Raw genomic sequence first — 24,334 nt, forward strand, 5'->3', positions numbered from 1 at the left:
AAGACAGGGAATTTTTACTAGGATTAAATGTCAGGAATTGTGAAAAACTGAGTTTAAATGTATTTGGCTAAGGTGTATGTAAACTTCCAACTTCAACTGTATGTTGTAGAGAAGTGGGTGCCTGAGGGCACACACTTAATATGTTGTGAAATCTGTTGTGAATGTTTTGTAATGTTTTTAAAATGATATAACTGCCTTCATTTTGCTGGACCCCAGAAAGAGTAGCTGTACCTACTGGATGGCATCTTCTGTTTGCTTTAATTTCATTGTTCCTGTTGTTCATCTTTATTGTTTTTGCTATATTGTTCTGAAAAAGACGAACAAAATCTAAGTATATTAAAAAGAAAGCCAACCTGTCCTTGAGTAGAGATATCCTACAGACAGACATCAAGCCCAAAGTACCACATGGCCCCAGAAATGACCCCAAACACATGCTCCTAGTAGTCGTTCTGCACCACAGTACATATCCTTTCTGCTAAAACATTTTATTAGGTGGCAGGTTTTTACATATCACTGCAGGAGTGGAATATCTATCACTGAATCAATCAATCAATCAATCAATCAATCAATCAATCAATCAATCAATCAAATGTATTCATAAAGCCTTTTTTACATCAGCAGTTGTCACAATGTGCATTTACACTAACCCAGCCTGTATTTGGCTGTACTCCTCACTAGAGACCAACGTTTCCAGAACCTGGAAGTGTTTTAATAAACCTTTCGCTGACTCGTCAATACGTTGGCTCTAACAAAATTATTGAACTCAAATTCCCATGAGCATTGTTTCCTCTAACCACAGTTGCCACGGATGGAGAAGCAGGGCTGGTTTTAAGTGTTGCAGAACCTTCCTGTTAGCAGTTCAGCTCCCCTGGACAGACTTCCAAACCCGGGTTGCTATTGAGCAATATCCCAGATGGAGTGTAAAAACAAACACACACACATACACACACTGGCCCTGCAGCCCTCGTTTACTCACATGCACACACACACACAGACGGACAGACACACACACACACTAACCTCGCAGGCCCCATTCACTCACACATAGCCTGCACTAGAGGATCGAACAAAAGCAAGAAATCACATTAGTCTGGTGAGTGTGTGTGCTTTCGACAGGGAGCAACTAAACAGACAAACTAGAGGGAGCAAGTAAACATGCAACTAGAGGGAGCAACTAAACAGGCAACGAGAGGGAGCAACTAAACAGGTCTACTATAGGGAGCAACTAAACAGGTCTACTATAGGGAGCAACTAAACAGGTCTACTATAGGGAGCAACTAAACAGGACTACTAGAGGGAGCAACTAAACAGGCCTACTAGAGGGAGCAACTAAACAGGGCTGCTAGAGAGAGCAACTAAACAGGCCTACAAGGAGCAACTAAACAGGTCCAACAGGGAGCAACTAAACAGGCCTACTAAAGGGAGCAACTAAACAGGTCTACAGGGAGCAACTAAACAGGCCTACTAAAGGGAGCAACTAAACAGGTCTACTAAAGGGAGCAACTAAACAGGCCTACTAAAGGGAGCAACTAAACAGGTCTACAGGGAGCAACTAAACAGGTCTACTACAGGGAGCAACTAAACAGGCCTACTAGAGGGAGCAACTAAACAGGCCTACAGGGAGCAACTAAACAGGCCTACTACAGGGAGCAACTAAACAGGCCAACTACAGGGAGCAACTAAACATGTCTACTACAGGGAGCAACTAAACAGACTACTAGAGGGAGCAACTAAACAGGCATACTACAGGTAGCAACTAAACAGGCCTACTAGAAGGAGCAATTAAACATGTCTACTACAGGGGGCAACTAAACAGGCCTACAGGGAGCAACTAAACAGGCATACTACAGGTAGCAACTAAACAGGCCTACTAGAAGGAGCAATTAAACATGTCTACTACAGGGGGCAACTAAACAGGCCTACAGGGAGCAACTAAACAGGCCTACTACAGGGAGCAACTAAACAGGCCAACTACAGGGAGCAACTAAACATGTCTACTACAGGGAGCAACTAAACAGACTACTAGAGGGAGCAACTAAACAGGCATACTACAGGTAGCAACTAAACAGGCCTACTAGAAGGAGCAATTAAACATGTCTACTACAGGGGGCAACTAAACAGGCCACTAGAGGGAGCAACTAATCAGGCCTACTAGAGGGAGCAACTAAACAGGCCTACTAGATGGAGCAACTAAACAGGCCTACAAGAGGGAGCAACTAAACAGGCTACTAGAGGGAGCAACAAAACAGGCCTACAGGGAGCAACTAAACAGGTCTACAGGGAGCAACTAAACAGGTCTACAGGGAGCAACTAAACAGGCCTCTATAGGGAGCAACTAAACAGTTCTACTAGAGGGAGCAACTAAACAGGCCTACTAGAGGGAGCAACTAAACAGGCCAACAAGGAGCGACTAAACAGGTCCTACAGGGAGCAACTAAACAGGACTACTAGAGGGAGCAACTAAACAGGCCTACTACAGGTAGCAACTAAACAGGCCTACTACAGGGAGCAACAAAACAGGCCTACTACAGGTAGCAACTAAACAGGCTACAGGGAGCACCGAAACAGGCCTACTACAGGGAGCAACTAAACAGGTCTACAGGGAGCAACTAAACATGTCTACTACAGGTAGCAACTAAACAGGCCTACTACAGGGAGCAACTAAACAGGCTACAGGGAGCACCGAAACAGGCCTACTACAGGGAGCAACTAAACAGGCCTACAGGGAGCACCGAAACAGGCCTACTACAGGTAGCAACTAAACAGGCCTACAGGTAGCAACTAAACAGGCCTACAGGCGGCAACTAAACAGGCCGACTACAGGGAGCAACTAAACAGGCTACTAGAGGGAGCAACTAAACAGGCCTACTACAGGGAGCAACTAAAAAGGCTACGAGAGGGAGCAACTAAACAGGCCTTCTACAGGTAGCAACTAAACAGGCCTACTAGAAGGAGCAACTAAACAGGCCTACTAGAGGGAGCAACTAAACAGGACTACTAGAGGGAGCAACTAAACAGGACTACTAGAGGGAGCAACTAAACAGGACTACTAGAGGGAGCAACTAAACAGGCCTACTACAGGTGGCAACTAAACAAGCCTACTACAGGGAGCAACTAAACAGGCCTACAAATAGCAACTAATCAGGCCTACTACAGGCGGCAACTAAACAGGCCGACTACAGGGAGAAACTAAAAAGGTCTACAGGGATCAAATAAACAGGCCTACTACAGGTAGCAACTAAACATGTCTACTACAGGGAGCAACTAAACAGGCTACTAGAGGGAGCAACTAAACAGGCCTACTACAGGTTGAAACTAAACAGGCTACAGGGAGCACCGAAACAGGCCTACTACAGGGAGCAACTAAACAGGCCTACAGGGAGCAACTAAACATGTCTACTACAGGTAGAAACTAAACAGGCCTTCTACAGGTAGCAACTAAACAGGCTACAGGGAGCACCGAAACAGGCCTACTACAGGGAGCAACTAAACAGGCCTACAGGGAGCAACTAAACAGGCCTACAGGTGGCAACTAAACAGGCCGACTACAGGGAGCAACTTAACAGGCTACTAGAGGGAGCAACTAAACAGGCCTACTACAGGGAGCAACTAAACAGGCTACTAGAAGGAGCAACTAAACAGTCCTACTACAGGGAGCAACTAAAAAGGCTACGAGAGGGAGCAACTAAACAGGCCTTCTACAGGTAGCAACTAAACAGGCCTACTAGAAGGAGCAACTAAACAGGCCTACTAGAGGGAGCAACTAAACAGGACTACTAGAGGGAGCAACTAAGCAGGCCTACTACAGGTGGCAACTAAACAAGCCTACTACAGGGAGCAACTAAACAGGCCTACAAGTAGCAACTAAACAGGCCTACTACAGGCGGCAACTAAACAGGCCAACTACAGGGAGAAACTAAAAAGGTCTACAGGGATCAAATAAACAGGCCTACTACAGGTAGCAACTAAACATGTCTACTAGAGGGAGCAACTAAACAGGCTACTACAGGTAGCAACTAAACAAGCCTAGTAGAAAGAGCAACTAAACAGTCCTACTACAGGGAACAACTAAACAGGATACTAGAGGGAGCAACTAAACAGGCTACTAGAGGGAGCAACTAAACAGGCCTACTAGAGGGAGCAACTAAACATGTCTACTACAGGGAGCAACTAAACAGGCTACTAGAGGGAGCAACTAAACAGGCCTACTAGAGGGAGCAACTAAACAGGTCTACTAGAGGGAGCAACTAAACAGGCTACTAGAGGGAGCAACTAAACAGGTCTACTAGAAGGAGCAACTAAACAGGCTACTAGAGGGAGCAACTAAACAGGTCTACTAGAGGGAGCAACTAAACAGGCTTCTAGAGGGAGCAACTAGACAGGCCGACAGGGAGCAACTAAACAGGCCTACTAGAGGGAGCAACTAAACAGGCTACTAGAGGGAGCAACTAAACAGGTCTACTAGAGGGAGCAACTAAACAGGTCTACTAGAGGGAGCAACTAAACAGGCTTCTAGAGGGAGAAACTAAACAGGCTACTAGAGGGAGCAACTAAACAGGTCTACTAGAGGGTAAAATGGTACCGTGGAGAGGTTAGACACATATCCTGTGAATTATGGGAAACCTCTGTCAGTCACAACTCACTATATGGCAAAGATTCATTGTTTCATAAATGTCTCTTCTCGTTTGAGCAGTGTGGGTAGACTGTCTGAATGACCGTGGGTTGGGAGCAGAGCGGCTGTGAATAATTGGGGGTAGATATTGTAGCGAAAGAGCCGGGGTGAGTAGTTGGCTGTGATTATGTGTGAACCGGCAACCCAGTACTCTCAAGATGGAGACCATGGAGATGGTGGAGCCTCTATCCACAGTCCCAGAGAGAGTCAAACAAAGCTGCCTTCTAAGATACCAACTGTACAGGCTAAGGACTGGTACTAAGAATGAAAGTGTATGCTATGCTAATGTATGGTGACAGTTGGTGACCCCCATAGCAACCTGGCTTAGACAGTCAGATAGCTAACACAGATGACTGTAGCCATGGGGCCAGGAAGGGGAAGGGAAAGAGGCCTCGCACTTGACCCCTCAGGCCTTCCCTCAGGCTGGGCATTGGACATGCTGCTGAGAGGGTAAGAGATGGGAAAGGCAGACCAGACCAGACCAGATCAGACCAGACCAGACCTAGGTCTCTGAGGTCTTGACATGGACCAACTTCATCTATGAATCCTTATAACAGGTGTTTGGCTAGTCTAGTGAATCCTCTAGTAAAACAAAATCTCTGACAGACCGCAACCGCCACTGTCCTATCAAGCACTCCACACGCAACCCCCTGGCATCTCACTTGGCTCCCTGGCCCTCCTGTACTGCGTGTGGTTGGCCCCCGGCTGTACTAATGTGAAAATTCACACTAACTCTGATCTATGGCTCTATCCCTCTTTTTCCGTGGTCCCCTTTGGCTTTTGACCATGCCAGCTTTTCCCTGCGGATCATAAAATTAAATAAAACCTTCCTTTCATGTTTGTGTGAAAGCTGAGATTGCTTGAGCCTCGGCTTTACTTCAGATCTGAGAATCGCATATCAAGTCAATGCTGGAAGTTTTTTTCTTCTCCTCTGACCTCTTTCCCTCAAGTCTCACTGTCGTTCTATGGAATAGTTGTGTTTCTTCTCTTCTAGACCTGGTTGGTATGAAGTCAATGGGAAGAGGCTTAAGAAAAAGAGTGTGTGTGTGTGTGTGTGTATGCATGTGAGTGTGTGTGCATCCGTGCAAGCTACTGTGTGCATATGTGTGTGTGCTTGACATCCTCCATGCATACAATGAGTGAGCAAAACATTAGGAACAACTGCTTTCCATGACATAGACTGACCAGGTGAATCCAGGTGAACCTATGATCCCTTATTGATGTCACTTGTTAAATCCACTTCAATCGGTTTAGATGAAGTGGAGGAGACAGGTTAAAGAAGGATTTTTAAGCCTTGAGACAATTGAGACATGGATTGTGTATGTATGCCATTCATAGGGTAAATGGGCAAGACAAAGGATTGAAGTGCCTTGGAACTGCAACGCTGCTGGGTTTTTCACACTTAACAGTTTCCCGTGTGTATCAAGAATGGTCCACCAACCAAAGGACATCCAGCCAACTTGCCACAACTGTAGGAAGCATTGGCGTCAACATGGACCAGCATCCCTGTGGAACACTTTAGACACCTTGTAGAGTCCAAGCCCGACAAATGATATTAGGAAGGTGTTCTTAATGTTTTGTGCACTCAGTGTACAGTATGTACATACTGTATATGCGGATTGATTCCTATTCCAACCACATGACTTTACTGATGTTAAATGTCAGCCAGTGGTCTGTGCAGTCAGTCAGGCTTCCCACCATTAGGAGATGAAACTGAACCCAGACCAGTTTTCTTTCCCTTTCTTTACTACTGAACAAACACAGGGCTGATGTGGTGGAGGATGATGACAGACTCTGCTCAGATTACTGCTCTGCCATTCATATATCCAGGAGTGTCCTCTCTCTCTTTCTCTCCCTCTCTCTTTCTCTCCCTCTCTCTTTCAATTCAATTCAATTCAAAGGGGCCTTACTGGCATGGGAAACATGTTTACATTGCCAAAGCAAGTGAAATAAACAATAAACAAAACAACAAAACCAACAAAGCTAATTAAACAAAACAAAAACAACAACAACCAGACATTAACAGTAAACATTACATCCACAAAATATTTCAAGAGAATAACGACTTTTAAAATATTATATTATTAGCGGTAGGAAAAATATAGTATAACATTTAAAATGTGCAAATAACATAATGCATTCATATATCCAGGGGTGTCCTCTGGAAACAGAGGGACTCTCTCTCCCCCCTCTCTTCTCCAGCACCACTCATACTGTGGGTCAAAACAATAATGTGCCTTATACTGTCTCTTCCTAGAGAATGCTTCATGCTTCGACTCATCTTGTCTCTTCCTAGAGAATGCTTCAACTCATCCTGTCTCTTCCTAGAGAATGCTTCAACTCATCCTGTCTCTTCCTAGAGAATGCTTCAACTCATCCTGTCTCTTCCTAGAGAATGCTTCAACTTATACTGTCTCTTCCTAGAGAATGCTTCATGCTTCGACTCATCTTGTCTCTTCCTAGAGAATGCTTCAACTCATCCTGTCTCTTCCTAGAGAATGCTTCAACTCATCCTGTCTATTCCTAGAGAATGCTTCAACTCATCCTGTCTCTTCCTAGAGAATGCTTCATGCTTCAACTCATCCTGTCTCTTCCTAGAGAATGCTTCAACTTATACTGTCTCTTCCTAGAGAATGCTTCATGCTTCAACTCATCCTGTCTCTTCCTAGAGAATGCTTCATGCTTCAACTCATCCTGTCTCTTCCTAGAGAATGCTTCAACTTATACTGTCTCTTCCTAGAGAATGCTTCATGCTTCAACTCATCCTGTCTCTTCCTAGAGAATGCTTCAACTTATCCTGTCTCTTCCTAGAGAATGCTTCAACTCATCCTGTCTCTTCCTAGAGAATGCTTCATGCTTCAACTCATCCTGTCTCTTCCTAGAGAATGCTTCAACTTATCCTGTCTCTTCCTAGAGAATGCTTCAACTTATACTGTCTCTTCCTAGAGAATGCTTCAACTCATCCTGTCTCTTCCTAGAGAATGCTTCAACTCATCCTGTCTCTTCCTAGAGAATGCATCAACTGATCCTGTCTCTTCCTAGAGAATGCTTCAACTTATACTGTCTCTTCCTAGAGAATGCTTCATGCTTCAACTCATCCTGTCTCTTCCTAGAGAATGCTTCATGCTTCAACTAATCCTGTCTCTTCCTAGAGAATGCTTCAACTTATACTGTCTCTTCCTAGAGAATGCTTCATGCTTCAACTCATCCTGTCTCTTCCTAGAGAATGCTTCAACTTATCCTGTCTCTTCCTAGAGAATGCTTCAACTCATCCTGTCTCTTCCTAGAGAATGCTTCAACTTATCCTGTCTCTTCCTAGAGAATGCTTCAACTTATACTGTCTCTTCCTAGAGAATGCTTCAACTCATCCTGTCTCTTCCTAGAGAATGCTTCAACTCATCCTGTCTCTTCCTAGAGAATGCTTCAACTCATCCTGTCTCTTCCTAGAGAATGCTTCAACTCATCCTGTCTCTTCCTAGAGAATGCTTCAACTCATCCTGTCTCTTCCTAGAGAATGCTTCAACTTATCCTGTCTCTTCCTAGAGAATGCTTCAACTTATCCTGTCTCTTCCTAGAGAATGCTTCAACCCATCCTGTCTCTTCCTAGAGAATGCTTCATTTATTTATGATTTTTTTATTTATTTCACCTTTATTTAACCAGGTAGGCTTGTTGAGAACAAGTTCTCATTTACAACTGCGACCTGGCCAAGATAATGCAAAGCAGTGCGACACAAACAACAACACAGAGTTACACATGGAATAAACAAACATACAGTCAATAATACAGTAGAAAAAGTCTATATACAGTGTGTGTAAATGAGGTAGGATAAGGGAGGTAAGGCAATAAATAGGCCATAGTGGCGAAATAATTACAATATAGCAATTAAACACTGGAGTGATAGATGTGCAGAAGATTAATGTGCAAGTAGAGATACTGGGGTGCAAAGGAGCAAAATAAATAAATAACAGTATGGGGATGAGGTAGTTGGATGGGCTATTTACAGATGGGCTATGTACATGTGCAGTGATCTGTAAGCTGCTCTGACAGCTGGTGCTTAAAGTTAGTGAGGGACATATGAGTCTCCAGCTCTTTTAGAACATCAGCTATCTGGATTTGGGTGAAGGAGAAATGGGGAAGGCTTGGGCAAGTTGCTGTGGGGGATGCAGGGTTGTTGCCTGGGGTAGGGGTAGCCAGGTGGAAAGCATTGCCAACCATATAGAAATGCTTATTGAAATTCTCAATGATGTTGGATTTATCAGTGGTGACAGTGTTTCCTAGCCTCAGTGCAGTGGGCAGCTGGGAGGAGGTGCTCTTATTCTCCATGGACTTTACAGTGTCCCAGAACTTTTTTAAGTTTGGCTACAGGATGCAAATTTCTGTTTGAAAAAGCTAGCATTTGCTTTCCTAACTGACTGTGTATATTGGTTCCTAAGTTCCCTGAAAAGTTGCATATCGCGGGGGCTATTCGATGCTAATGCATTACGCCACAGGATGTTTTTGTGCTGTCCAAGGGTAGTCAGGTCTGGAGTGAACCAAGGGCTATATCTGTTCCTGGTTCTAAATTATTTGAATGGGGCATGCTTATTTAAGATGGTGAGGAAAGCACTTTTAAAGAATAACCAGGCATCCTCTGCTGACGGAATGAGGTCAATATCCTTCCAGGATACCCGGGCCAGGTCGATTAGAAAGGCCTGCTCGCTGAAGTGTTTTAGGGAGCGTTTGACAGTGATGAGGGGTGGTCGTTTGACTGCAGACCCATTATGGACGTAGGCAATGAGGCAGTGATCCTGGTTGAAGACAGCAGAGGTGTATTTGGAGGGCAAGTTAGTTAGGATGACATCTATTAGGGTGCCCTTGTTTACGGATTCGGGGTTGTACCTGGTAGGTTCATTGATAATTTGTGTGAGATTGAGGGCATCAAGCTTGGATTGTAGGATGGCCGGGGTGTTAAGCATCTCCCAGTTTAGGTCACTTAACATTACGAACTTTGAAGATAGATGGGGGGCAATCAATTCACATATGGTGTCCAGGGCACAGCTGGGACCAGAAGGTGGTCTATAGCAAGTGGCAACACATCCCATTTTTATTCAAGTCTATTTGGAAAATGGGCTGAAATTCTAATCATTATACATTCCAAATATTCATGGATTCAACTTTCAAATCATAATCGTAACAGGAATATAATCCCCCTCCCTTCCTCATCCCTCATCCCCCACTCATCCCTTCTCTACTGTTGTCTTTCAGTGCTGATTCCGTCCCTCCCTGGGGCCGTATAGAGCACTTTCTAACCTAATCACAGGTCACACCAGGAGGGGGTCAGTGAAAGGGAAACTGAAAGGCGAGCTGTTGTGTGCGTGTGTGTCTGTCAGGAGTGGGGGTTGGAGTGGGGGTTGGTTGTAGCTGATACAGCTCAGGGTAGTTGGAGGTAAGGGTTTTGTTTGGCTGAGATTTGAGATCCAGTACTAGAACAGGGTTTGTGTAATTGTCTCCTAAAGGCGTCAGCATGCTTCAGTTCGGCTGAACGAGTGTGCTCCCATACTCCTCTAAAAGACCTTCGCTTGAAAATTGAGAAACAAACAGCAATAATACTGTTTGTCCATTTTGAGACGTCGTAGCCATTGTACACTTCATCAACGACGATGGGGCGGAGACTTCGGCTACTGACTTCGGCTACTGACTTCGACTTGCCTCGAGAAAAAATGTAGTGTGCCCAAACAGCCGAAGTCTAAAAGGAACAAAAACGTCACAAAACGTCATCATAATATACTGTATGAACGAACTGTTCCAAACTGACGCCTTACGGGGGTCGTGGCTAAACCTGCCAGAGTATGCCTCACGTTGCAAGACAACAAAGCATTACCTGTCCTGTTCCCCTCCCCTCTGTAAAATAATATTTGCTGTGGTTCAGTGAACAACACGTTACAATGTGTTCTAAATCCGACCCCACCCCCAACACATTACCAACCCCCAACACACCATCAACCCTCAAAACTACGGTGTACCAGTCCTTAATCTTTATTCTCTTTTTTCAAAGCAGGGGCTAACATTTCAAAAACAAATGCAATGAAACCTGAGCTTCCAGATAGTTATCAGGGTTCCTTATAAAAGTGGAATGAACTTAGAGTCAGGTCAGGTGTTCTTTAGTGCCATGGTAACCATGGTAACCGTGGTATCACCCAAATACACGTGTACGTACCATAGCTTTCCTAGAATAAGGAGAATCAACCCAGATTGAAGAGATTGAAGCAAGATAATAAACCATGTCTGTGTCTCAAATGCCAAACTATTCCCTACGTAGTGCACTACTTTTAACCAGGGCCCTATTGAACCCTATTCCCTACGTAGTGCACTACTTTTAACCAGGGCCCTATTGAACCCTATTCCCTACGTAGTGCACTACTTTTAACCAGGGCCCTATTGAACCCTATTCCCTACGTAGTGCACTACTTTTGACCAAGGCCCTATTGAACCCTATTCCCTACATAGTGCACTACTTTTGACCAGGGCCTATTAAGGTGCCATTTGGAATCCATGCAGACAAAGAGAATCACCCAGATTGAAGCCAGATTATACTCCAGGTCAGCTACTGTAACGTTACTGTGTGACTCAGAAGTGATGACTCCATCACATTTGAAGCGTGGGTTTTCCATTTCCTTTCCCCTCAATTTATACAAATCTATCTATCTCTGTTCCCCGTATTATTGAACTTATTTTCTCCTCTTTTCAGGGGCCTTAACGACAATACCAGCCACATAGTGTGTATGACAGGGCCCGGAGGTATTTTGTTTTTGCGCAGGCAGGCAGATCTCCAGTTGGTCGTCTCCACAGACAGACAGACACTCAACGGGAAAGAGGTCTTGCTAAACCTCAATCCTAGTTTAATAAAGGTTAAATAAGACACTCACCACAGTGAAGACCTTGCCTTCCTGGGCTGTGGGGATGAGCACCATCTGAGGCTGGAGAGTAGAGTGAAGGTAGAAGCCCTGGGCCACCACCGTGCTCCCTCCACTATTGGGGACAGAGATTGTAGCCATGAATAATGATACAATGCGATCTCTATTGGTTAAAACGGCTGTTGGTGGTTAGACACTAGCTGCCTATAAGAGCAATGCATAAAGATGCATTGTGATTTTAACAGGGAAACTGTCCTGGCCATAAACGTTATCCATCACTAGCACCCCATGTCATCACCTCCCTCGTGCTACTTCCAATCATAAAGCCTAGCGCTAATGTGTCCCTCTTCGCCCACTTATCCTCTGTGAATATCTTTCTCACTTTCTCTTCTCCTTTATACACTCCACACACTGCTTCCTCTTATTTCTGCCTGTGACTTGTCTGTTTCCATAAACTCCCCCCTGCTCTCCATCATTCCTTCTCTGACACCTGTATCCTATACAGTATGGAACCTCTTCCTATGGATAATAACGGTTCATCTCTTTCCCTGCCTTCCTCATGTGGTGTGGAAGTTAGAATTCAGCACCATTTACAGACTAACTAACTGACTGGCTGACTGACTCATATAAAGTACCTGATGAAGGATCGTTTGGGCTGGATGGAGGAGATGAGAGGGTTAAGGTTAGTATTGGGGTAGTATTGGATAGGAGAACAGACCTGATAAAGGATCGTGTGGGCTGGATGGAGGAGATGAGAGGGTTAAGGTTAGTATTGGGGTAGTATTGGATAGGAGAACAGACCTGATAAAGGATCGTGTGGGCTGGATGGAGGAGATGAAAGGGTTAAGGTTAGTATTGGGGTAGTATTGGATAGGAGAACAGACCTGATAAAGGATCGTGTGGGCTGGATGGAGGGGATGAGAGGGTTAAGGTTAGTATTGGGGTAGTATTGGATAGGAGAACAGACCTGATAAAGGATCGTGTGGGCTGGATGGAGGAGATGAGAGGGTTAAGGTTAGTATTGGGGTAGTATTGGATAGGAGAACAGACCTGATAAAGGATCGTGTGGGCTGGATGGAGGAGATGAGAGGGTTAAGGTTAGTATTGGGGTAGTATTGGATAGGAGAACAGACCTGATAAAGGATCGTGTGGGCTGGATGGAGGAGATGAGAGGGTTAAGGTTAGTATTGGGGTAGTATTGGATAGGAGAACAGACCTGATAAAGGATCGTGTGGGCTGGATGGAGGAGATGAAAGGGTTAAGGTTAGTATTGGGGTAGTATTGGATAGGAGAACAGACCTGATAAAGGATCGTGTGGGCTGGATGGAGGGGATGAGAGGGTTAAGGTTAGTATTGGGGTAGTATTGGATAGGAGAACAGACCTGATAAAGGATCGTGTGGGCTGGATGGAGGAGATGAGAGGGTCTTCGTTGTAGGTGAAGAGTACAGGAGCCTCTCGGACCACAGAGTCCACCCTCATATACACCGCCTGGCGGGACGGGGACGACTGGGGAGGGGTTCTGCACATCAGCATAGTACCTGATACTCTGGAGAAAGAGACAGAATACACATCAGCATATTGGAGAACACACACACATCAACACAATTCATCACATATAGATAATGTCCACATCAGCTCTAGACTCGATGCTAATGTTAACCTCAAAACCCAAACCTATTAAACCCAGTGTACAGTATATTGTACCTATACACACAAGCATTTTTACTCGAAGCAGAAACAGTAGGTATTCACCTCAGGATTTCACAGGTGGCGTTTCCCACAGTGACCTGTCTGGTGTTTCCGCTGTCTAAGAAAGAGCCTCTGATGGTGAGCATGGTTCCTCCTAACTTAGGACCAAACACAGGGAAGATCTCTCTGATCACTGGGTTCTAGAGGGAGAGAGGAAGGGAGATGAATTACTTCAAACCCAACAACCACAACATCAACCACAACATCAACCACAACAACAACCACAACATCAACCACAACAACAACCACAACTACAACCACAATTACAGCCACAACAACAACCACAACAACAACAACAACCACAACTACAACCACAACAACAACCACAACAACCACAACAACAACCACAACAACAACCACAACAACAACAACAACAACAACAACCACAACTACAACCACAACAACAACCACAACAACAACCACAACAACAACCACAACAACAACAACAACCACAACAACCACAACAACAACAACAACCACAAGAACAACAACCACAACAACAACAACAACCACAACAACAACCACAACTACAACCACAACAACCACAACAACAACCACAACATCAACCACAACAACAACCACAACAACAACCACAACATCAACCACAACAACAACCACAACAACAACCACAACAACAACCACAACAACAACCACAACAACCACAACAACAACCACAACAACAACCACAACAACAACAACAACCACAACAACAACCACAACAACAACAACAACCACAACAACAACCACAACTACAACCACAACAACAACAACCACAACAACAACCACCACAACAACAACAACCACAACATCAACCACAACAACCACCACAACAACAACCACCACAACATCAACCACAACAACAACCACAACATCAACCACAACAACAACCACAACAACAACCACCACAACAACAACCACAACAACAACAACAACCACAACATCAACCACAACAACAACCACAACATCAACCACAACATCAACCACAACATCAACAACAACAACAACAACCACAACAACAACCACAACAACAACAACAACAACAACCACAACAACAACCACAACTACAACCACCACAACAACAACAACCACAACATCAACCACAACAACCACCACAACATCAACCACAACAACAACCACAACATCAACCACAACATCAACCACAACTACAGTTTGTTTGCAAATCAGTCAGTTAATAACCTTTTACTGCAGTGGGCTAAATCAGGGTCACACACAGTGTTTCTTGGTAGTCTTAAACAAATCTACTTTTGAAACAAAAGTATACACCTCACACACATGGTTATGGGCTTAAAAAAAGAAGACACCTGTACCATGTCAGATATAGAGTTGAATGTAATCAATTTTGAGTTTGTGTCCCAATATTACACTTTATATACACTAGGGCTATTTCAGCCACACCCGTTGCAGACAGGTGTATAAAATCAAGCACACATCCATGTAATCTCCATAGACAAACATTGGCAGTAGAATGGCCTTACTGAAGGGTTCAGTGATTTTCAATGTGGCTCCGTCTGCCCGGTGAACTGTAAGTGCTGTTATTGTGAAGTGGAAACGTCTAGGAGCAACAACGGCTCAGCTGCGACGTGGTAGGCCACACAAGCTCACAGAACGGGACTGCCGAGTGCTGAATCGTGTAGCGTGTAAAAATCATCTGTCCTCAGTTGCAACACTCACTACCAAGTTCCAAACTGTCTCTGGAAGCAATGTCAGCACAAGAACTGTTCGTCAGGAGCTTTATGAAATGGGTTTCCATGGCCGAATAGCCGCACACAAGCCTAAGATCACCACGTGCAAATAGGGCTGGGCGATAAGGGCAAAATATCATATCACTGTATTTAAAAAAAAGGATGGTATGACGGTATTTTACGGTATTTTATGTTTTTGAATAATAAAAGTGCGTGACCCTAGAGTGGCTACACATACATTCCAAGTCATTTCAATGGGTCTTTCTCCAATCTGGCTGTTTTATACTGTTCAATTCAACTTCAAACCAAAATAATTTCTGCATTTCCTGCACTCATTGGAGATAATTCCCACACTGCCACGTAGAGCTGTACGATATGGGCAAACAATCTAGGCCTTATTTTTAATCAAATGTTGCAATTGCGATTTGACTTGCGATTTAGAGCAAAACACTTGGGTGAACTGTTGGAATCGTGGAAATATAATGATTATTCTAATTCTATAGTTAGAATTTAATAGTGTTTGTTAAATGGTTGTATAGCTAATTATGTTTGCTCTGACTCAGTACATTTATTAGCTAGCTAGTGAATAGCTATTAGCTATTAGCAATTTGCAATTAGCATTAGAAATTAGCATTAGTGGCGAACAAGATTTAGGCCCAACTTGCTAAGAAAATACTAAACAGCTGTTTGCAGATGTAATAAACAAACTAATAGTGTAATCATAGAACGCTTGTGGATTTATATTAAGAAGCAAAGTGAAAACAGCATCGTTGTCATCAACATTGTTGCGTGTGCTGCATTGACCATGCAGACTGAACACAAGTGCTTCCTGGTCGAGGAACAACACATTGAGTGAGAGGGTGCGGGGCTAGGTATGTGTGGAAACCGGCATGGAGAGAGAGCTGGGGAGAGCTGACTCAAGTAGCGAAGTAAACTACAAAAATAGACGTTACACACAGCGTATCCCATTTAACAAACCAAACATTCAAATACCGTTATAGAAGGTAAAGTAAAAACCCAAACCGGTCCGTGCATCAATACCGGTATATCGTAAAATACCGTATACTGCCAAGCACTATGCGCAATGCCAAGCGTCAGCTGCAGTGTTATAAAGCTTGCCGCCAAACGTGTTCTCTGGAGTGATGAATCATGTTTCACCATCTGGCAGTCCCATGGGCAAATCTGGGTTTGGCGGATGCCAGGAGAACACTAAGTTTGGTAAAGGAGGAATAATGGTCTGGGGCTGTTTTTCATGGTTCGGGATAGGCCCCTTAGCTCCAGTGAAGGGAAATCTTAAAGCTACAGCATACAATGACATTCTAGACGATGCTGTGCTTCCAACTGTGTGGCAACAGTTTGGGGAAGGCCCTTTCTTGTTTCAGCATGACAATGCCCCCGTGCACAAAGCGAGGTCCATATTGAAATCTGGCCTGACTGGCCTGCACAGAGTCCTGACCTCAACCCCTTTGGGATGAATTGGAACACCGCCATCGAGCCAGGCCTAATCGCTCAACATCAGTGCCCAAACTCACTAATGCTCTTGTGGCTGAATGGAAGTAAATCCAACATCTAGTGGAAAGTCTTCCCAGAAGAGTGGAGACTGTTATAGCAGCAAAGGGGGGTCCTCCCGAGTGGCGCAGTGGTCTAAGGCACTGCATCACATTTGCTAGCTGTGCCGCTTGAGATCTTGGTTCGACACAATTGGTTCATCACGCTATAGCGACTCCTGTGGCGGGCCGGGCGCATGCACGCTGACACGGTCGCCAGGTGTACGGTGTTTCCTCCATCACATTGGTGTGGCTGGCTTCGTGTCAAGAAGCAGTGCGGCTTGGTTGGGTTGTGTTTTGGAGGACGCATGGCTCTCGACCTTCTCCTCGTCCATGTCCGTACGGGAGTTGCAGCGATGAGACAAGACTGTCACTACCAATTGGATACGACAGAATTGGGGGGGAAAAGGTGTAAAAGTAAAAAAAAATATTATAATAATACTAATAAATAGCAGCAAAGGGCAATTTGGTAATTTGACTGCAGGAAAAGACTACTGTAAATCAATCTGTCCAACCGTCTGACATACTGTACCTACAGTGTCTGTGACAGTGTTCACCAACTGTAGTTGTAGAGATACAGAGAGAGAACCAAAGCCTGCACACATTGTAGCTCTCCAGGACCAGGGTTAAGACTACTGTCACTGAGTTCATATTGTGATTGTGAGTGGAGACAGTATTTAGTGCTTACCACGAAGGTGAATCCCTGTTGTTGGGCCATCTCCTTTCCACTGTGGACCTTCACCACATTGCTGGCCTGAGACGAGTTCACAGGAGACACTGGAGCACACACCAACCTACACACACAAACACACACACACACACACACACACACACACACACACACACACACACACACACACACACACACACACACACACACACACACACACACACACACACACACATACACACACACACACACACACACACGCACACACACAGAGACGTGTACACAAACAAACATACACACAATTCAACAAAAAATTATTTATCCCACAAAAGAGGACCAAGAAGGCTAAAAACAAAACTTGTGTGCTCACTCTGGCTGGAGTAAGCAAGAGTTTAACCTAATTTGATGATATCCTTACTACGCAGCAATAAAACACAATGAAGCCATCTTTCAGGGGGTGTTTTTCAATCTTCTATACAATGAGTTGACTATGACATGGGGGATGTTTGGGCACAAGGGTCTTTGAGTTAAACGCTGCTATCTGGCATGGCCTCTTGGACTAGGAAGAGTGAAATTCTGAATACAGCCATTCTCCCACTAATTTAACACTTACTGAAGTCATGAGCAGAAAGCGAGTCAGGAATGCTGGAACGCCTTGGCGCTTGGAGTTCTCCTTCCATGGCGCCCTTTCCTTAACATTCTTCATTCAACTGTTTAACCCTCTAACCCTTATCCTAACAAATGAACCTACAGTAGCTTTAAGCACCAGCTGTCAGAGCAGCTCACAGATCACTGCACCTGTACATAGCCCATCTGTAAACAGCCCATCTATCTACCTCATCCCCATACTGTATTTATTTATTTATCTTGCTCTTTTGCACCCCAGTATCTCTACTTGCACATTCATCTTCTGCACATCTACCATTCCAGTGTTTAATTGCTATATTGTAATTACTTTGCCACCATGGCCTATTTATTGCCTTAACTCCCTTATCTTACCTAATTTGCACTCACTGTATATAGACTTTTTGTTTTCTTTTGTTTTTTGTTTTGTTTATTCCATGTGTAACTTTGTGTTGTTGTATGTGTCGAATTGCTATACTTTATCTTGGCCAGGTCGCAGTTGCAAATGAGAACTTGTTCTCAACAAGCCTACCTGGTTAAATAAAGGTGAAATAAAATTATATAAAAATAAAAAGTACTCCCATCCATGCATGCGCTCACACACACGCACACACACATGCACACGCACACTCATGCATGTGCACACACACACGCCCTCCCTGTGCATCCTCTCTCACCTGTAGCTGTTGCTCTCTCGTTTCAGAAGTTTACATGGTGCTCCGGCCAGGTCCAGGCTGATAAGTGTATGGTCAAACCTCTCCGTCTTGTTGAAGCCAAAGTTCCTCCCACACACCGTCACCTTGGTGTCTCCTCCCAGGGGACCGTTGGCTGGGGAGATCTACCCAAAAAGAACAACAACCCTCAAAAAACCTTCAAACAACACAGAAAGAGAAAACCCTGTCTAGATCCAGGGGCTGGTATTAAACAACAAGTGTAAAAAACTGACACTAGAAAAGACAGGCGACCAGACAAACAAACTTCAAACTATCCTTCAAACAACAATAGAGGAAGGAGTCTCTTACAAACTCTCCAGTAAAGGCATGACTGGCTTTTTCACAGCCAAACCCTGCTGAGTCTTTGCCATGTATGCAGGTTACTCGTGGGAGCTTTGTACTTGTCTAAAGGGTATAAGACACATTCAATAAGACATATCATCAGATGACACCAGTCACTGTCTGCTTGTCTTGGTCCATGTAGACACTGTCACAGTATGGACTGTCACAATAAAGACAAAAAAAACTAACAATTCCAGTGTTCTCACAGTATGGACTGTCACAATAAAGACAGAAAAACCCAACTATTCCAGTGTTCTCACAGTATGGACTGTCACAATAAAGACAGAAAAATAAAACATTCCAGTGTTCTCACAGTATGGACTGTCACAATAAAGACAGAAAAACCCAACTATTCCAGTGTTCTCACAGTATGGACTGCCACAATAAAGACAGAAAAATAAAACATTCCAGTGTTCTCACAGTATGGACTGTCACAATAAAGACAAAAAAAATATAAAATTCCAGTGTTCTCACAGTATGGACTGTCACAATAAAGACAAAAAAAATAAAAAATTCCAGTGTTCTCACAGTATGGACTGTCACAATAAAGGCCAATACAAAGCTTTTTGAACTTGAACTGGCTAGTTACCATGGTGATGATGGGAGGGCAGGAGTCCTGGGTCCAGAGGGAGGTTGGGTGACACTGGGCCAACCTGGTGCAACGGCCGTCACACCAGCCACATCCCATAAACCCTGGCGCCAGCAGGCAGGAACTACACGTCCACTGCTGCTCACAGCCTGGACCAATCAGAGGCACCTTGGTGATCTGGGGGCACACAGGACAACCAATCAGAATACAGACACAACACAGCGCTAAACAGGTTTGATTCCAGCATTGATCACATAACTAACTGTAAGTCACTTTGGATAAAAGCATTTGCTAAATTAACCACATACTGTGATATACCTCTGTCATACATGCTGGGGTTTTCTCTCTGATCAATAGGCATACGGGAAAACATTCACTTTGAACTGTTGGCTGGGCATTTGTAGGACATTGACGTCAAGCTCTCAGGACATTGTTTCCAATCATCTGTTGGCTCTGGTACATGTTGAACACCGTGTCTCGGTGCCAGGGGGCTGTTGTTTCCATCACACCAGTAATGTGAAGAATGCCTGAGTTCTGATTATAATACAGTGTGTGTGTGTGTGTGTGTGTGTGTGTGTGTGTGTGTGTGTGTCTTTGAGTGTGTCATTATACACTACGTGTCTTAGTGTTAGTGTGTGTGTCTCCATAGAGTATGTGTATGCATGCGTGTGTGTGTGTGATTCTGCTCTCTATTCACCTTATTTCCTGTCACCAACAATAGGGAGCCATCCTGGCTGCGCTGTGGAGGGCCAGTGTGGCCCTGTGGGAACAGGAGTGCCACCTCGGGGGAAACACAGCGTGAGGGGTCCAGGCGGAAGTCCACGTGGGGCGTGCTGCGTTTGGAACGGGAAACTACCACCTGGGGAAGACAGAGGCCAGGCCAGGTCAGTAAAATGCGAAGTTACACCATCTAATGTGAAAAACAGCCCTGTCTACCGGAGATGCCACACGTACCTCACCTTATTAATAATGGGTCAATGTAATGATGTAGAAATGCACTGGGAGGTACTGTACTTGGCATGGTATTTGAATTCACTGTTTCTTTATTGTTGTTGCTGGTGTTTTCAGTCAACGTGAACAGGGCATGGGGATTTGATAGGACTCTTTAGTGCTGAGCAAATCTGCTGTCGTTTCTTCTAATATGCTGTACAAGATTGAAAGTTGCAATAGAATAGAAAGGGGTAACATCATGGAATCTTGTGGTGTTGACCAGGGTATATCGTGGTGTTGACCGGGGTATATTGTGGTGTTGACCGGGGTATATTGTGGTGTTGACCAGGGTATATCGTGGTGTTGACCGGGGTATATTGTGCTGTTGACCAGGGTATATTGTGGTGTTGACCGGGGTATATTGTGGTGTTGACCAGGGTATATTGTGGTGTTGACCGGGGTATATTGTAGTGTTGACCGGGGTATATTGTGGTGTTGACCAGGGTATATCGTGGTGTTGACCAGGGTATATTGTGGTGTTGACCAGGGTATATTGTGGGGTTGACCAGGGTATATCGTGGTGTTGACGGGGGTATATTGTGGTGTTGACCAGGGTATATTGTGGTGTTGACCAAGGTATATTGTGGTGTTGACCGGGGTATATTGTGGTGTTGACCGGGGTATATTGTGGTGTTGACCAGGGTATATTGTGGTGTTGACCAGGGTATATCGTGGTGTTGACCGGGGTATATTGTGCTGTTGACCAGGGTATATTGTGGGGTTGACCAGGGTATATTGTGGTGTTGACCAAGGTATATCGTGGTGTTAACCGGGGTATATTGTGGTGTTGACCGGGGTATATTGTGGTGTTGACCAGGGTATATTGTGATGTTGACCAGGGTATATCGTGGTGTTGACCAGGGTATATCGTGGTGTTGACCGGGGTATATTGTGCTGTTGACCAGGGTATATTGTGGTGTTGACCAGGGTATATCGTGGTGTTGACCGGGGTATATTGTGCTGTTGACCAGGGTATATTGTGGGGTTGACCAGGGTATATTGTGGTGTTGACCAGGGTATATTGTGCTGTTGACCAGGGTATATCGTGGTGTTGACCGGGGTATATTGTGCTGTTGACCAGGGTATATTGTGGTGTTGACCAGGGTATATTGTGGTGTTGACCAGGGTATATTGTGGGGTTGACCAGGGTATATTGTGGTGTTGACCAGGGTATATTGTGGTGTTGACCAGGGTATATTGTGGTGTTGACCAGGGTATATTGTGCTGTTGACCAGGGTATATTGTGGTGTTGACCAGGGTATATTGTGGTGTTGACCAGGGTATATTGTGGTGCTGACCAAGGTATCTTGTCGTTACAGAGAAGGGGCTAATAACACAGTAACACTGAATTACATTTGACTTCTAAAGTAAAGTAACGCCTCTATTGGGCACAGCTGAAAATGAGAGCTTTTGGGAGTTTTTTTCCATTGACATTGTATGGGCCCGTTGGGCCACTCCTGCTACTGTGTGTAGGGTAATAACTAATGCTGCTGTATTGAGGGTGAGATGACAGATTGGCAGATTAGAGCTAACCACCATGGAGGTGGAGGTGGAGGGAGCTACAGGGAGACGGAGGGACAAAAGACATCGCCTGCAGGCAGAGAGAACAGCACAAGAGCACTGTATACCTGGACATGTCGGGAGGTGTTTCAGACGTCTTACTAATCTACAAACACAGTCAGTTAGGCAGGCAGGCAGGCAGGCATGCAGGCAGGCACACACGCAGGCAGGCACACACGCAGGCAGGCACACACGCAGGCAGGCAGGCAGGCACACAAGCTGGCAGGCAGGCAGGCACACAAGCTGGCAGGCAGGCACACTGGCAGCCAGGCAGGCAGGCAGGCACACACGCAGGCAGGCAGGCAGGCAGACAGACAGGCAGGCAGGCACACACGCAGGCAGGCACAGAAGCAGGCAGGCAGGCAGGCACACAAGCTGGCAGGCAGGCACACTGGCAGCCAGGCAGGCAGGCACACATAGACGCATACACACACACACTCCTACACACAGATACAGTGTAGTGTACACCTGGAGTAACATTCATCATGTGTGGTTAGGCTGCAACTCCAGGCTTGGAGCTCAGAACCAGTTGGGTTAGGGTGAAACATAACAGTAACAGTGGGCTGTAATGGAGTGTGGTTATGTCCTGGTTGACTAAGGAACGCTCTGGTTACATCATCTAATTTATCACCCCCCAACTCCCCTCTCCATCTCTCCCCCCTTTCTCTTTATTGACTGGCCCTTAGCCAGGTGTGTGACTGCAAAGTGTTGCTTGCTTGAGTGCAGGTAAGCTTCCTGCAGTGTTTAGGTACTGTTTAAATAAAGTTGAACAAAGATCATATCTTTGTGAGTGACTTGAGCCAGTCAATGAATGGCATGTCTCCGGTCTCAGGGACCGCTATTTTCCTGAATGGGCAACTCTGTCCTCAGTGGCCAGTAACAGTGGGGATAATGTGTATGTGTTGCTTTCCACTGGGGACGTCCCCCATACAACAGTCCTAGTCTCTCTCTCTCTCCAGAGATGATAGTGGTGTGAATTACAGCTTATTGTATGAGCCAGAGGAAGCAAGCCTATAAACACAACCACTGTGTTATTCCCACAGTGATACTGAACCACAGACTTCCTGAGCCAGAATGAGAGACCTCAGGGACAGACCACAGCGCACTCTTTATTTCTCTCTGTCACCTTCCCTCTCTCTTTCTCTCTCTACCTCGGTGCTAAGAGCATTTTTCTCTGGGAACAAAGGGTAAACAGAAAGAAAGGCAGTTGGCAGAGGCCTTTCCTAGGATTCTAATAAGCTTGAAGCAATCTTTCAACCTCTATTCCTCCCTATTTTTCCCCTTTGTCTTTCTCTCCATCTTTCCCCCCTTTATCTCTCCTTCCCTCTCTTCACTTCTCCATGCCTCCTCTTTCTATCTTCCTCCCTGCCTCTCTCTCTTCCTCCATCTCTCTCTCTCTCTCCCCCTCCATGGGGCCCTCTGCACCCCTCTCTCAGGACAGCTGTTCTCCTGCTCTCTCCTTCCCAGAGCCATGTCCTGAGACAATGAGGTTAGAAATTTCACCAACAACAAAAAAAAGCGAGAAAAAAAACGTGGCCAACAGCTGCGGCACTCTGCAGAAAGAGAGAGAGAACGTGTCATCGAAGCTCGGCGCTCACCATTAATGGGCCGTTCGACTCATAACCCTGCTTCCCGCGCAGCTGTCGCCGCCTTTTCCCCGTTCCCGTCGTTCTTCCATTACTTTTTTTAACACCATTTTTCGGACCTTATTTATAAAACACCATCAGGGGGAGTTTTAGAGACCAGAAGGGTTCATTTAAAGGAACATGCAAGACAGAACACTCCAAAAGCTTTTATCAGTGGTGTTCTACTTCTTATTTGTATTTTTTTTACCCCCCAATTTCATGGTATCCAATTGTGACGCAGCCTGGGATCGAACCCGGGGCTGAAGTGCCTTAGACCGCTGCGCCACTCGGGAGGCCCTTGGTGTTCCACTTCTATCTGACCTGACTGAACCTAGCCTGATCCCAGATCTTTTTGGGCTGTGTTGCCAACTTCTATGGTCATTGTCACGGCCAATGCATTGTGCATGTAAACAGGGCTGGATGTTGGTTGATCGGGGACTAGGCTACACTGAAACCCTGAGTTCATCCTGTCTATAGGAGACAGAGAGACAGCTGCTGAGACAGGAGCAGGTCTACTGACAGACAGGCAGGCAGGCAGGCAGGCAGACAGACAGACAGACAGACAGACAGACAGACAGACAGACAGACAGACAGACAGACAGACAGACAGACAGACAGACAGACAGACAGACAGACAGACACAAACACACACGAC

The 24,334-nt window shown here is 45.2% G+C and overlaps 1 protein-coding gene across 2 annotated transcripts in view; it reads right to left on the reverse strand.

The window, feature by feature from the left end:
• The window catches only part of met (MET proto-oncogene, receptor tyrosine kinase), an 85,573-nt gene that overhangs the window by 32,189 nt on the left and 29,050 nt on the right, over nucleotides 1-24,334 (reverse strand). For both annotated transcript variants that reach the window (XM_029759185.1, XM_029759184.1), the window contains exons 4-10: nucleotides 20,202-20,363; nucleotides 19,505-19,681; nucleotides 18,538-18,698; nucleotides 17,255-17,360; nucleotides 13,320-13,456; nucleotides 12,949-13,113; nucleotides 11,579-11,681 (exon numbers count right to left, since the gene is read on the reverse strand). In XM_029759185.1, coding sequence (XP_029615045.1) covers nucleotides 11,579-11,681; nucleotides 12,949-13,113; nucleotides 13,320-13,456; nucleotides 17,255-17,360; nucleotides 18,538-18,698; nucleotides 19,505-19,681; nucleotides 20,202-20,363 — 1,011 coding nt within the window. The remainder of the gene's footprint in view (nucleotides 1-11,578; nucleotides 11,682-12,948; nucleotides 13,114-13,319; nucleotides 13,457-17,254; nucleotides 17,361-18,537; nucleotides 18,699-19,504; nucleotides 19,682-20,201; nucleotides 20,364-24,334) is intronic.

This window comes from Salmo trutta, chromosome 7, assembly GCF_901001165.1.
Source record: "Salmo trutta chromosome 7, fSalTru1.1, whole genome shotgun sequence".
Taxonomy (NCBI): domain Eukaryota; kingdom Metazoa; phylum Chordata; class Actinopteri; order Salmoniformes; family Salmonidae; genus Salmo; species Salmo trutta.